The sequence below is a fragment of the Scyliorhinus torazame genome, chromosome 9 (assembly GCF_047496885.1).
Source record: "Scyliorhinus torazame isolate Kashiwa2021f chromosome 9, sScyTor2.1, whole genome shotgun sequence".
NCBI lineage: Eukaryota > Metazoa > Chordata > Chondrichthyes > Carcharhiniformes > Scyliorhinidae > Scyliorhinus > Scyliorhinus torazame.
The window spans coordinates 177,547,273-177,560,498 of NC_092715.1; the positions used below are offsets into that span (position 1 = coordinate 177,547,273).

The following is a 13,226-nucleotide window of genomic DNA, read 5'->3' on the forward strand; positions in this document are numbered from 1 at the left end:
GTAGTATTGCCGGTAGGGTATAGAAAGGAGGTGTTGCGAGTTGCACATGAGGTACCAGTGGGAGGTCATTTGGGAGTAAGGAAAACTCAAGCTAAAATCCCAAAACATTTTTATTGGCCTGGACTACATAAAAATGTAGTTACATTTTGTCAATCATGTCACACATGTCAAGTGAAAAATGAAATGAAAATCGCTTATTGTCACAAGTAGGCTTCAAATGAAGTTACTGTGAAAAGCCCCTAGTCGCCACATTCCAGCACCTGTTCGGGGAGGCTGTTACGGGAATCGAACTGTGCTGCTGTCCTGCCTTTCTCTGGGGAAACCTCAAGCAGTGATAAAACCAGCGCCCTTAATACCCATTCCAGCACTTGAGGAACCTTTTACATGGGTCCTAATTGATTACATAGGACCGCTTCCTAAAACAAAAAGTGGGAATCAATATCTTTTATCTATAATGGATGTGTCTACTAGATTTCCACAGGCCATTCCAGTATGTAATATTACAGCTAAAAAGATAGTGGAGGAGTTACTTAAATTCTTTACTAGATATGGACTACCCACAGAAATACAATCGGATCAAGGATCAAATTTTACCTCAAGGTTATTCAAAGAAGTTATGGATAGTTTAGGAATAAAACTATTTAAATCAGCTGCGTACCATCCAGAATCGCAGGGAGCATTAGAAAGGTGGAATCAGATACCACAGAGGAAGATTGGGTGAAGCTACCAACTAAAACCACAGGAAAGGTAATCAGTGACGCTGTCAAAGGTAAATACACAATTGTTCAAGATTTGGGTGAACATACAGTTGAATGAGAGAAGCATAGCGTCTGGAGCAAAAGAAATTGTATCGGAATTAAAACATCTGACCCAATTAAATAATAACAGAGGGATTATGATAGTCCATAGGCAACCTTACGGCAACAAACGAAGAAACGTAATCAGTAAGGAATTGAGAATATGGGATAATAGATCAAGGGCTGTTATTAATAGACCTCAGTTTAAAATGATTCATTGTGAACATCAAGAAACATCATGTCATGGATGAGGTGCATTTTGTAGCCCAATTGTTTAGACAGGGGGTAGTCATATGAAACCTAGGAGAATGGCAGATACTGAGTATTCAGGCGATTTAAAGCTACATATGGAACGACAACAACGGGGAAATGTTGCGGCTCCCAGGGAAATTTGGGGAATTCAGTTTTGCCACGATTGTTTTGTAAAATAATGATTAAAGTTTGTGACCACAAGAAAGATTTTGACCCTGGGTTGGTGTAATTGTATATGGGATGGTATGATAATGACAAATTGTAACTACTGCAGAGAAAACCTAGCTGACAACGATGTAATTCTGAAAGGATGTGCAAGATTGTGGAGAAGTGACAAACTTATAGTCCCAATTAATGAGGGAGTATATAGTTTAAAAGATGACCAGGGGACGTAATATTAGCTTAACAGTGTCTAGCGACTATATCACCCTAATTATGCCGTGCCACAGGATAGATCATATCCCCAAATCGATTGGACAAGGGAAAAAGGAATGTTGTACGAAATTAATGATTGACCCGGGATATGGATTTGGAAAAAATATGAACCAAAAAAGTCCCCGAGACAGGGAAGGGGGTTCTGTGGACAGATTGAAAACCCCGGACGATGGACAGGCTTTAGAGGGAAAGGAATGTTTGGTTATGAGTGTCAAGGGATTACTGCACTTACTAGTATTATGTGATGAAGTAGAGTGGGAAGACAGTGAATTAAAACCTGTTAGCAGCATTGATAGGAAAGATGATAAAATTAAAATGTCATGTCCGGAACTTACCTTTCAGAAAAATCCGGTCATAATAAAAATTAAAGAAATTCAAGTAAAAGCAGTAGCAATACCCAAAATGTATCAGGGTACGTTTCGACTAGATTGGACCACTGAGCGAGCAATAGAGGAGGCGTTTGAGGTTCTTCAAATCTCACTCAGGGATGCAATGATAGAAGGAGGAGGCTTAACAGGCCTTAATTGTATGATGTACAAAAATGATCAGGAAAACAAACCAGTTAAAAAAGAAAAAAGAAAGAAATGATGGCAAAGGAAATCCGGAAGTCCTGGAGAGGGTGCTTCTGGAGTATCCAAACAAAAATAGAAAATACAAATTAAAGAATAGGGCCCTCTCCACCCTTGACCTGTTCGTTTGATTTTTCAGATGGAAAAAATAATACAGATATACTTGTTCGGACAAAGAAAGAGGACTACATTCTAGAGAAAGATAAGGATCAAGTTTGAAGAAGGAATGGAAAAAGCTAGGGCTAGGAGTAGGCTAAATTGGTTAAAATGTGGGGAGCACTTAAAAGCAGCCTGGGATACGAACTAAACTTATCAGATAAATTAAAGATTTTGAGACAGTATTCGGGGAAAACTAATGATACTCAATGGGACCCCGAGAAAGGGCAAGTTAAGATAGGAAATGCGTTACAAAACCAAACCACAAGTAGGAGTAATAGTCGCTGCATTGCTCTGGCAATTGGGAATTTTAAAATTATGTCAAAACTTATGTTGCAAATGTCGCAATAAAATTACTCAACTGAATGAAAGAAAAATGATACAAATTGCTACATATTTGAGAGAATTAAATGACAGAGCCCGGAGAAAAACGTTACAGGTTAGCAAGAAATCAAAATATAAAATTATTACTGAGCAGTGAAACCTTCAGTCACACATCTCTGACTGGACATGTGTCCTGGACATCAGCTGATGGATGACCTGCGGTCTCCACGCGGCACGGACTACGTGGTGGAGTTATTAAGGGTCTCGGCAGACAGCAGTGGCTGACGAGGAACCCCTACATGCTCAATGACAATAGTTTAAACATTTTTGCAGCTTAATGCCACGGTGGGAAATTTGTAATCAATGCAGCAAACAATATTGCACTGGAGGGCTGTAATAGTTATTAAGTAAGAAATGTCATGTATATTGTTAGAGACTGGTATATATATATATGAGAAAGGGACTTAACATGGCTTGGCATAGAGATGGCCAATTGATAAGGAAAGAATGCTGGAATTTTGTAGTTTATTTTAGTAAGGGGGAGGTTTAAAGCGCACTAAATTAAAATAGGTGGCAGATAGTTGAGTAATAAAACAATTAGGGTAGGATTGGGTGATGTTGGGCCATAACTCATGATAAAGAGAAGAGTAAGGTCTACAGATACAATTGATAAGTTTCTAGCCAAAAGTAGCAGAACAGAATCTGACAGAGTTAAATAGAGATTGAGAAAGATGGCAAGCCATAGCATAAGATGAACCAGCACAAGGATTTCAGTATGTATGATAATGGGGATATGTGTGCCGTTCAAGAACTTGATCAGCAATCACCAAGGGTGAGGATTTTTCTAAACTGTGTGAATGTTTTAATAGATGGGGTAAACATGGGATAAATAAACAAAGTATAATAGTGGTAGTTGAGTGTGTTTTCTTGATTTAACTGCACGCAACATCACAAATAATATTGATGTTGTTAACACGTCATATTTTGTATGTTATAACTATTGGTCCCAACTGCTGGCTTATAAAGCATTCGGATAGAGCCACGAAGGGATGTGTTGGTATTGTACTTTATCGTTTAGTGTTGAAATTGTGATAACTGCTGAAAATATGTAAAGTTGTAACACACAAACTACTTGTGTGGTTAGGTAATGAGCAATGTGTTAAGATAAGACTTATTTTATTTGACTGTGTACTTAACAATAGGGAGAATTCAAAGTTATTTGGAAGAAGAAAAAGTGATGGTTTGATGTGACGAAGGAGGACTCAATTGGGTTGTACCCCCAAAAGTTGAATGTATTAAATGTGCCTACCGATGTCCTAGGGGTGGTTTTGCAACTACTGTTGGCTTATTATGTTGCAAATGTTCTAATGGCAAATACACGCTTCATGTGGTAAGGGAAATGATAATGGAAGAAAGGGATTTGAAGGAAACTTGGCAGAAAGTTATTATCTCATGTAAACCAGAGACTGGCAGACGTACATGGTTCAGAACAGTGTTAGACAGCAATGAGAGGAAGTCAGGAATAGAAGCAGGATCAATTGAACCTTTTAAATTGATGAAGCAAGAGAATCAGTGGATAGTACATGATATCATAATTTATGATTCCAATGAGAAACGGAAAGCAATTTGGACGACGGAAAAATGGGACACTAGACAGCCAGTGATGGACAAAAGACCTTTTTGGTTTCTGATGAACTGAGTTGTGTGCTGTTTCTAAGGGACCCGAGGAAGCTTCTACGGTGCTGCTACCCCAAGGAAGTAAAATGCTTTGGAGGTAGTGAAACACACGGATATAGCTATTGGGCTACATTCCTGAGCAGCTACAGCTATGGTTCACGGTGATTGGACTTGAGTAAAGAACAAAAAAAGAGTCTATCGACGCTGGTCTGAGATATGGATAAATTTAGGATTGATTTCGGAGCACAATTTAAAATCGCGACATGTACATACAAATGACAAAGTTCAGGGATATGTGTTAGTCAGTACAATTGGATGGGGGGTTAATTGACCAAAATATATAGTTATGTTTCAAATGCCAAGAGGGGGTATAAAGTAAAAATGGGAAAATATGTCATTTGAAACATGGAAGACTGGCAAAACCTGACGTGAGGGTACATGAGAAAATGTAGGGAAAAATCCCATGAAGGGTTAACAGCAGCAGAAAAAGAAGGTTTTGAAATGCAGATAGCCTTTATCAAACAGGTGTTAAGAAAACAGCTTGTGACTGCTCAAGCTGTAAAACTGAAGTCTGTCTTTCAAGTTAAAGCAGATTGAACTTTTAGTTACATGAAGAGAAACAATATTTCACACCTTCTTTGAGGTTAATTATTTTGGTAAGCAGTTATTAAAAAATTGCCAGGATCTTCAGTTGAATCAGGTGACAAATGTTTAGGTGTGAAATCCTGCTGACACCAGTTGAACATGGGAAGCCGGAGACGACGTGTCCACGAGAGAACAAGTTAACCCCAAATCGGAGTCAGAGTTCTGACAAGCTAAGGGCACTATTTGGTAATAAAGCAACTTTAGAAGTGACAGGAACTAGAATCCCTCGAGGATCAAAGCACTTTTGAACATTACAAGGGAAAAAATGTAGAGTTCGATGACCTAAAGTCATGCTCAACATGAATACATAGTCTTGTTAGAAGTAATTAAGATTAAAGGTACATTGAACAATCAAGAGCAAAACAAAGTTACTTTACGATAATGTCATATAAACTTAATAACTGCAAGAAGGGAAATATAAACCCTAAATCGATAGCAGCCAGCAGAGTCAGCTCTCATAGCTGCCCCCGGAAATGTGAAGGATAGAACATAGAAACCGAGCAGAACAGTGAATCCATCAGGAAAAAAACAAAAGTTAAAGAAGAAAGATTGTCAAGGAAGACCTGAAGGTCTAACAACTGACCAGGCGGATCCAAAGAAAATATCTTTTTTACTTTTCTGTAAAGGCAGTGATTTTATCTTTTGAAAGAAAAAAAATATATCTAATAAAATAACAAAGTTTTAACCTGAAACAGTGGTTATTACAAAGTCTACTTTATTTGCTTAGCAACGTGGGACCCAGGATCGATGCTACTAAGTGGTAAGTAGATTAAATATTCTCTGAAGATATGGGTTATACCAGCGGATAACTTGAAAATATAGATTGACCCGAATAGCACCCACCTAAGTCTGCATAGGAGTCAGGGAGTGAGAATCCCTGTTCACCATTTAGAATGTCTTATTGACCCTTTTTGGTATAGGGGGAATTCTAAGAATAGTGGTGAGTTTTTTTACTTCAGAGGAAACCCATGCAGACACAGGGAGAACATACAAACTCCACCCAGACAGTGACCCGAGGCCGGAATTGAAGCCGAGCCCCTGGAGCTGTGGGGCAGCAATGCTAACCACTGTGCCACCGTGCCGCCCCTCATACAAGTAAAGATGTGGGCAGCAGAGTTCTGGATGAGCTTAAGTTTGTGGAGTGCAGAACATGGGAAGTCAGCCAGGAGCACTGTAAAATAGTCAAGCCGAGAGCTAACAAAGGCAGTAGATGAGCTGACAGGAAGAGTTGGGTGGTGTTAGACGTGGAAATAGGCAACTTTACTGATGCGCAGGTACTGATTCAAAGTTCACTTCAGGATCAAATATAAAAGGAAGATTATGAACAGCCTGATTCCGCCTCAGACAGTTAGCAAGGCGAGGGATGGAGTTAAACGCACAATGTTGTGAATGCTGAAAATTTGAAAGTGCTTGAAAAACTCAGCAGACCTGACAGTATATGTTGAACGAGTTAACATTTTGAGTCAAATATATAAGTCAGAAATGTGATGGGTTTAATGCTGTTGAAAAGGGGGGGAGTGGAAGCTACAACAAAAGGGAAGATCTGGGATAGATTAGGGGGTGTGAGAGATTAAATAAAAAAAACATCATGGAACAAGGGAAATGGAGTGAGAAGAGTTGTACAGCCATAAAGCATTGGTCTAGAGTGAATTTTAATGGCAAAATAATGAACAACTTAGTCAAAAGTAAGAACATGAAAACAAGATTTAACTGGCACTTGGTGAAAAAAGCTAAACAAAAAGGAGCGGCGTGTTTGTGGTTTAATATTTTTGACCACAATGTTGAGTCCGGAAGGCTGTAAAGTATCTAATAAGAAGAAAAGTGCTGTTCCTCAAAGCCTGTGTTGAGTTTATCTGGAACGGCAGGCAGAGGACAGAAATGTGAATGTGAAAGCAAAGTGATGAATTAAAATGGCAAGCAACCAGAACTTCAGGGTTGTGTGTTTTGCAAAGTGGCCACCCAGTCTCTGTTTCATCATTGCAATACAGAGGAGATAAAGGGGCAGTTACATCTCCTGCGATCGCATGGCAAGTTGCCATGGGGTCGAGCTTTTGGGGTGATAAAGGAGTGGACCTGGTTATTCCTGAGGGAACAGGCCTGTCAGAATGCTAACAGGCAAGGGGAATATGTCTTTTGTGATGACATCATGCTGGTGTTATGGAAATGGCAGAGGATATTCCTTTGAATGTGAAGGCTGATGGGATGGAAAGTGAGGACAGTGGGAACAATAACACAGTTCTGTGAGGGACGGGAAGGGACGAGAGCAGAACTGGGGAAAATGGGTTGGACAAATTTGAAGGCCCTGTCAATCACAGTGGGGGCAATATTTGGTTGAGTAAAAAGGAAGACATGTCATAAGCGCCATTGTATAAGGAAGTGCATTCGAGATAGCTGTGGGAGTCGGTGGGCTTATAATGAATATTAATAGACGGTCTATACTCAGAAATAGAGGCAGGAAAATTAAGAATGGGAAGTTAAGTGTCAGAGATGGACCATGTGAAGGTTAGATAAAGGTGGAAATTGGAACCAAAATTGAAGAAGGATGGAATTAGTCGCTAAGTGGCAGAGTATTTAATTGCAGGAAATTTCTGCTCATCTAGTATCGATGTTGGACAAACATTCTGTCCCTTTAGAGACAGTGAAGGGGTTGAGAGAAGTGTGGCAAGATTGAGTTGAGTGTTGTCAGCATACATGTAGAAAATTACATTGGGCGGGATACCCTGTATCGTCTCCCACTGGAGGTAAATTGCAACTGATTTGTGCTCCCCGATCAGGAAGCAATTCACGATCCTTTGTCATGCAAATTTATGCATGGCGAAAATTATGCAGGATTCCCGAGAGAATCCTGCTACCAGGTCCCGATTTTGAGCGGGCTTCCCGATGGCGAGGTCCCACGGCTGGCCACCCCCCAACCCCCTCCTGCATCACAAATCAGCCCTCCACACAGCATCGTAAATTAGCCCTCCCCGATCCTGGGATTTCCTGGGTCTTCCCTTCCCCCAGGTATGGGATGACCAATTCAAAGAGAGTTAAGTGCTGTTAATTTCCAGCTGAGCACTTCAAAATCACTCCAGCATGAAGGGTGGGGGTGATTGGAATGTACTTAACTCTCTTTGAAGTGGTTGATGTTTGTAAACATTGTGGCTAGAGCAGATCAGAGTTAATCAACCATGGTGGAAGATGAATGAAGCAAGGCTAATAGCTGTGTCCGTGTGAAAGCTATCAATCACAGCCCAGTGTGGGAAATGAGTGACTGGCTTGCAACTCAAGGATCTGGGGGTTTAAACACAGGTCACTGCTTTCTCTTTCCAGGAGTTGACACATGGGGCGGGATACTCTATCTCGCCGCACCCGTTTTCTGGTGCAGCGTGTCCCGCCATCAGCGGGATTCTGTATCCTGGCAGCTGGCCAAAGGGGTTTCCCATTGTGGGCACCACCAAACCGTCGGGGAATCTGTGGGTGTGAATGCGCTGCCAGTGAAACGGAGGATCCCGCCGATCGAGAATCCAGCCCAGGGTGTTTCCTGTGTCTGAGCCAGCAGGCTTATGCTCGGTTGAATGTTACAACAGTATTTTTTTCACTGCCTCTGATTGAATTGGTCCGTAGCTTCCAGAAAGGATCTCTTGACTGGGGTTTCTCACTCCTGGGGTGCTTCCTGACAGGTTTCTCTTTTCTGAGGGGGTGGGGGGTGGAGGGGGAGAGGGTCTCCCTATTTAGGGAGTCTCTCGGGAGGGGGATCTTTATTCAGGGAGTCTCTGGGGAGGTCTCTTTATTTAGGGGGTCCCTGGGGGGGCCTATGTATTTAGAGAGTCTCTGTGTTAAGGAGGTCTCTGTGGGGTCTCTTTATTTAGGGGGTCTGGCGGGGATGGGGTGGGCAGTGTATTGTGGGGGGGTCTTGTGGCCCAGTGGTAATGCCCACTGGGCAAGACGGGGACGAGGGTGTATTGTGTGGGGGGGGGGGGGGGGGGGGGGGTTGGCCCTTGGATGGACTTCGGTTCACTGTGAGGACCATCATATCAGGCGCACGTTGAGAAATACTAATTTTGCCCATTGTGTTTTTCGATGTTATTGCTGAGGGACAGCAAGAAGATTAGAAATAGGAGGTCCCCAAGGATAGACCTTTAGGGGACACCAGATATGGCAACAAGTTTCAACCAAATAGTATTAGCTTAGAGTTATTGAAGATGAAGTGAAGAGATGTCTGGGGCAACTACCTTTCTCTTTTTTCCATTTGGAACTGCACCCAATCATGAGTTGGTATTTTAAGGGAATGGAGGGTGAGATTAGACAACAGGCAAACTGAGACATTGAAGGAATCTTTTATAATAATATACTTCTCCTGGACTTTCCTTCCTTTTAAAAGCAAAAATATAAGCTGGTAAGCTCCAGAGAAAAATCAATTACCAAGGTAACTGTGGGCTGGTTTTTCTTCAACAACTCTTATCCTCCTTGCTCCTGCAGGTATAACCAGAGCTTCCACGTAGCCTGTAAACAAAAAATATACACATAATGAATCTTTATATAATATATCAATAAACTTAACTTGGGTATCCTTCTCCATGTTTTAAGAGGGCATTGGCAACAATGGACTGGATTGGTCCATGATTATACTTGGCAAAGTACTGCAGTGCTTTGCCACTGCCTTCAGTAGTATGGCTTACCAGGAAACACTCTTGCTCTTATTGCCTGCATTAAGGTATATTGGAAGGATTTACAGGCTGATAATCACTCTGTTTGGCCAGGTGGATATACGCAAACCTTCCGTGGCCATCAAGTCCTGAAGTAGGACTTGAACCTGAAGCTTCTTGCCCAGTGGGCATTACCACTGGGCCACAAGACCTAACTTGGGCATTGGAGGCATAATTTCAAAGTTTGCAGACGACACAAACCGTGAATATGTGGCAAACAGTGAGGAAGGTGGTTACAAATTATAGGAGGACATAGACCCGTGAAATGCACTTACACATGCAAATTTAATTCAATGCAAAGGTATTAGGAATTAATGAACGATAGAAAATCTATTAGGCTAATTTGTATATTTAACAGGCCATTAGAATTTACAACTGTGATAATAGGCCATGTCAATTATTGTAATATAAACTACAATTGTAACAGTATAAAGGGCAAAGGAATTCCTGAAATGTATACAGGAGAACTTTATTGAACATTATATTCAATGAGGAAGGAAGCTGTGCTGGACCTAGTTCTGGTGAACAAAGTCAGACAAGCAATGTATGCTTCAGTGGAGGAACATTGAGTCATAGAAATTTACAGCATGCAAAGAAGCCATTTGGCTCACAGTGTCTGCACCGGCTGACAAAGAACCAGCCGTACAAGCAAATGGCACGTTCCATCCCTTAGTCCATAGCCTTGTAGTTTATGGCACCTGAAGTGCATACCCAAGCACTTTTTAAATACAGTCACTCGGCAGTGCAGAACTTGAATAATAGCAAAAACAGAGACATGTTACTGAAGTTTTTTGTCCTTGCGTTCATCAGGACAAACACAAGAACGTAACATTTCAAACAATCAAGGCAATTTATACTACAGATGAAAAGGGGGCTGGTCGGTTGGCAGGTGAACTCTGACTGGCTGAGATGTTGCTATGGTGGAAGCAACAGAGAACTATTTATTATGAATATACCGTTGAAGGAAGCCAGCGACATTTGCATTGTGTCACTATATCACGGCATTATGACATGCCACCACTTTCAAAATCTGTATTCATTGAACTTATGAACTGAGCAGCTCACACGATTGAGTTCAGTTTTAATAGCACCATGTATGCCCAAATAGATGATGTAGCTATGGTATGGGTTCATCTCTAGGTCCAGTGTTTGTTAACATTTTCATCAGTATCCACGGGAAACATGATTTTGATGGAATGGACATTATTCTCCTACCCAGGCATATTTCCAATGCATAGCCAACACGTTGATGATCTTTGAATTTGCAGCTGCATGAAGGATTTCTTTAGACATCTTAATTCGCTCCATCTCATGCTTAAATTCACTTCCAAGCAGTCTACTGCGCTCACTTCCCTTGAAATATCTGGTTGAAAAATCCACTAATGGTTTCTTCACGATAGTATACTACAAGCCTACCATTCCTGGCCAATATACACATTGGGATTTGTATAGCTGGGGCATTAACAGATATCTTTGCATCATCTTTGACCACAGGCGAGGTTCCAGAGGACTGGAGAATAGCCAATGTTGTCCCTTTGTTTCAGAAAGGAAGCAGGGATAATCAAGGTAATTGTAAGCCATGAGCCTGACGTCAGTGGTGGGGAAGCTGTGGGAAAAGATACTGAGGGATAGGATTCATTCACATTTGGAAGCAAATGGACTTGTCAGTGACAGGCAACATGGTTTTGTGTGGGGAGGTCAAATCTTATCAACTTATTCTTTGAGGAGATGACAAAATTAATTGATGAGGGAAAGGCTGTGGATGTCATCTACATGGACTTTAGTAAGGTGTTTGACAAGGGTCCTCAGGGCAGACTGGTACAAAAGGTAAAGTCGCATGGGATTCAGGGTGTGCCAACTAGATGGATAAAAAACTGACTTTGTAACAAGAGACAGAGAGTAACAGTGGAAGGATGTTTTTCAGAATGGAGATCTGTAACTGGTGGTGTTCCGCAGGGATCCGTGCTGGGACCACCTTTGTCTGTTATTGTCATGTGAGAGTACGTTTAAGAAATGAGTGTTTTTTTATAGAATAGCTGTAGTGGGTGTACCTTTAAGAAATGGCTGTTTATTACTGCAGTGATGTCAGAGTGTGGGCAGAGCTGGACTGCCTGTCAGCCTTTACTTTCACTTTGGGCTTGCAGCTACAGGGTGTGTTTAGTTTTGTTTTGAGAGCTGGATAGCTGCAGGCAAAGCAAGCAGCTGTAAGGATCTCTCTCTGCAGGCTACAGACTGATTTCAGCTCATTTGAGGATTTCAAAGTAGTACATGTCTCAGTAGAGAAGTTAAACCTGATGTCTTTCTGTAAAAGGGTTCATTTTTGTTGTCTTATGGATGCTGCAAGGAAAGATTAAGAGTTATTTATAGGGTACTGTATTCTTTGGGGGATTTATTGGTGTTGATAGTTGTTAAGATGATTACTGCGGGTTTATAAAGTGTTAACTGGTTTCATAAATAAACATTGTCTTAATTTAAAAGTACTGTAAATCTCTGTTATATCACACCTATAAGGTAGGCCCGTGTGCTCCCCATAACCACAATCTATTCAAAGTTGTGGGTCAGTTGAACTCCATGATATACTTTGGGGTTTTCTAAACCCTGGCCCATAACAAAATTGGGGCTCAAGGGTGATTAAAGTCTATCTATTGGGTTGGCTTTGTGAACTTAAAGACAGTGAGGAGTGAGCATATTGTGGGTGCTTTTCAGGTGTGGTATTCCAGTTTAAGTAGGGAATGTCTTGTGGACAATGGCTCTTTCAGAGGTTCTGAGGTTTTTAGAGGTGGAGACGGATAAAACGATTGGCTCAGCAATGCACCACATACCAGGACCACCAGCTACCCTGCTACATGGGAATGGTCAGGCCGACCTTGGTTGTGTCTGCATGCTGCTTTTGCCAGACCTTTCCAAGGGTCAATGTTTTTACTCGTGGTAGACACCCACCCCAAGTGGTTGGAAGTCCACTGGATGCCGTCCGCTACGTTGAAGGCCATGGTTAAGACGCTGCAGCTCTTCTTTCAGCACCCACGGCATCCTGGCTGTGCTAGTCACAGACAATGGCACCCCGTTCACCACTGACGAGTTTAAATACTTTATGAAGGCAAATGGGGTGTGGCATAGCCCCATATCACCTTTCCTTGAATCGGTTGACTGAGCGAGTGGTGCCGACCTTCAAGAGAGGGATGAAAAAACAAACCGGCATAGCACCAGCGGAACTGTTGGATAGACCTGCCTCAACTTCACATTCCCTGATCCGCCTCAACTTCACATTCCCTGATATTGGCAGGAGAGTACAGCAAGGTCAGGACCTGAGAGGTGAAGCCGAGGCAGGCAGACGAGGCCCAGGAGTTTCAAATCAGGGGGCGCGGTGTACGTCCGAATCTTTGGGGACAGTGCCCGTTGGATTCCAGGTACAGTGGTACAACAGACCAGACCAGTTTTGTACCAGGTCAAGATGCGCAAATGGATGCTGCAGAAACACCTTGACCACCTCAGGAGCAGAGGGCCACTGCTAGGTCATCCCCCCACCAGAAGAGCCGTCTTCTAGCCAGATCATCCCGGCACATGGGGGGCCTGGGGGCATTGCCTCCTCGGGGCCCCGGCACTGAAATGCGAGAGGTGGTGGTCTCCGACTCTGAGATGGAGACCCAGGCATCAGAGGCGTCCGATGGTGCCCTTGCTAGGGA

At 42.2% G+C, this 13,226-nt stretch overlaps 1 protein-coding gene across 1 annotated transcript in view; it reads right to left on the bottom strand.

The window, feature by feature from the left end:
* Positions 1–13,226, bottom strand: part of LOC140429605 (A disintegrin and metalloproteinase with thrombospondin motifs 19-like) — a 789,098-nt gene that overhangs the window by 197,595 nt on the left and 578,277 nt on the right. Inside the window, exon 16 of the mRNA XM_072516849.1 lies at positions 9,260–9,340. Coding sequence (XP_072372950.1) covers positions 9,260–9,340 — 81 coding nt within the window. The remainder of the gene's footprint in view (positions 1–9,259; positions 9,341–13,226) is intronic.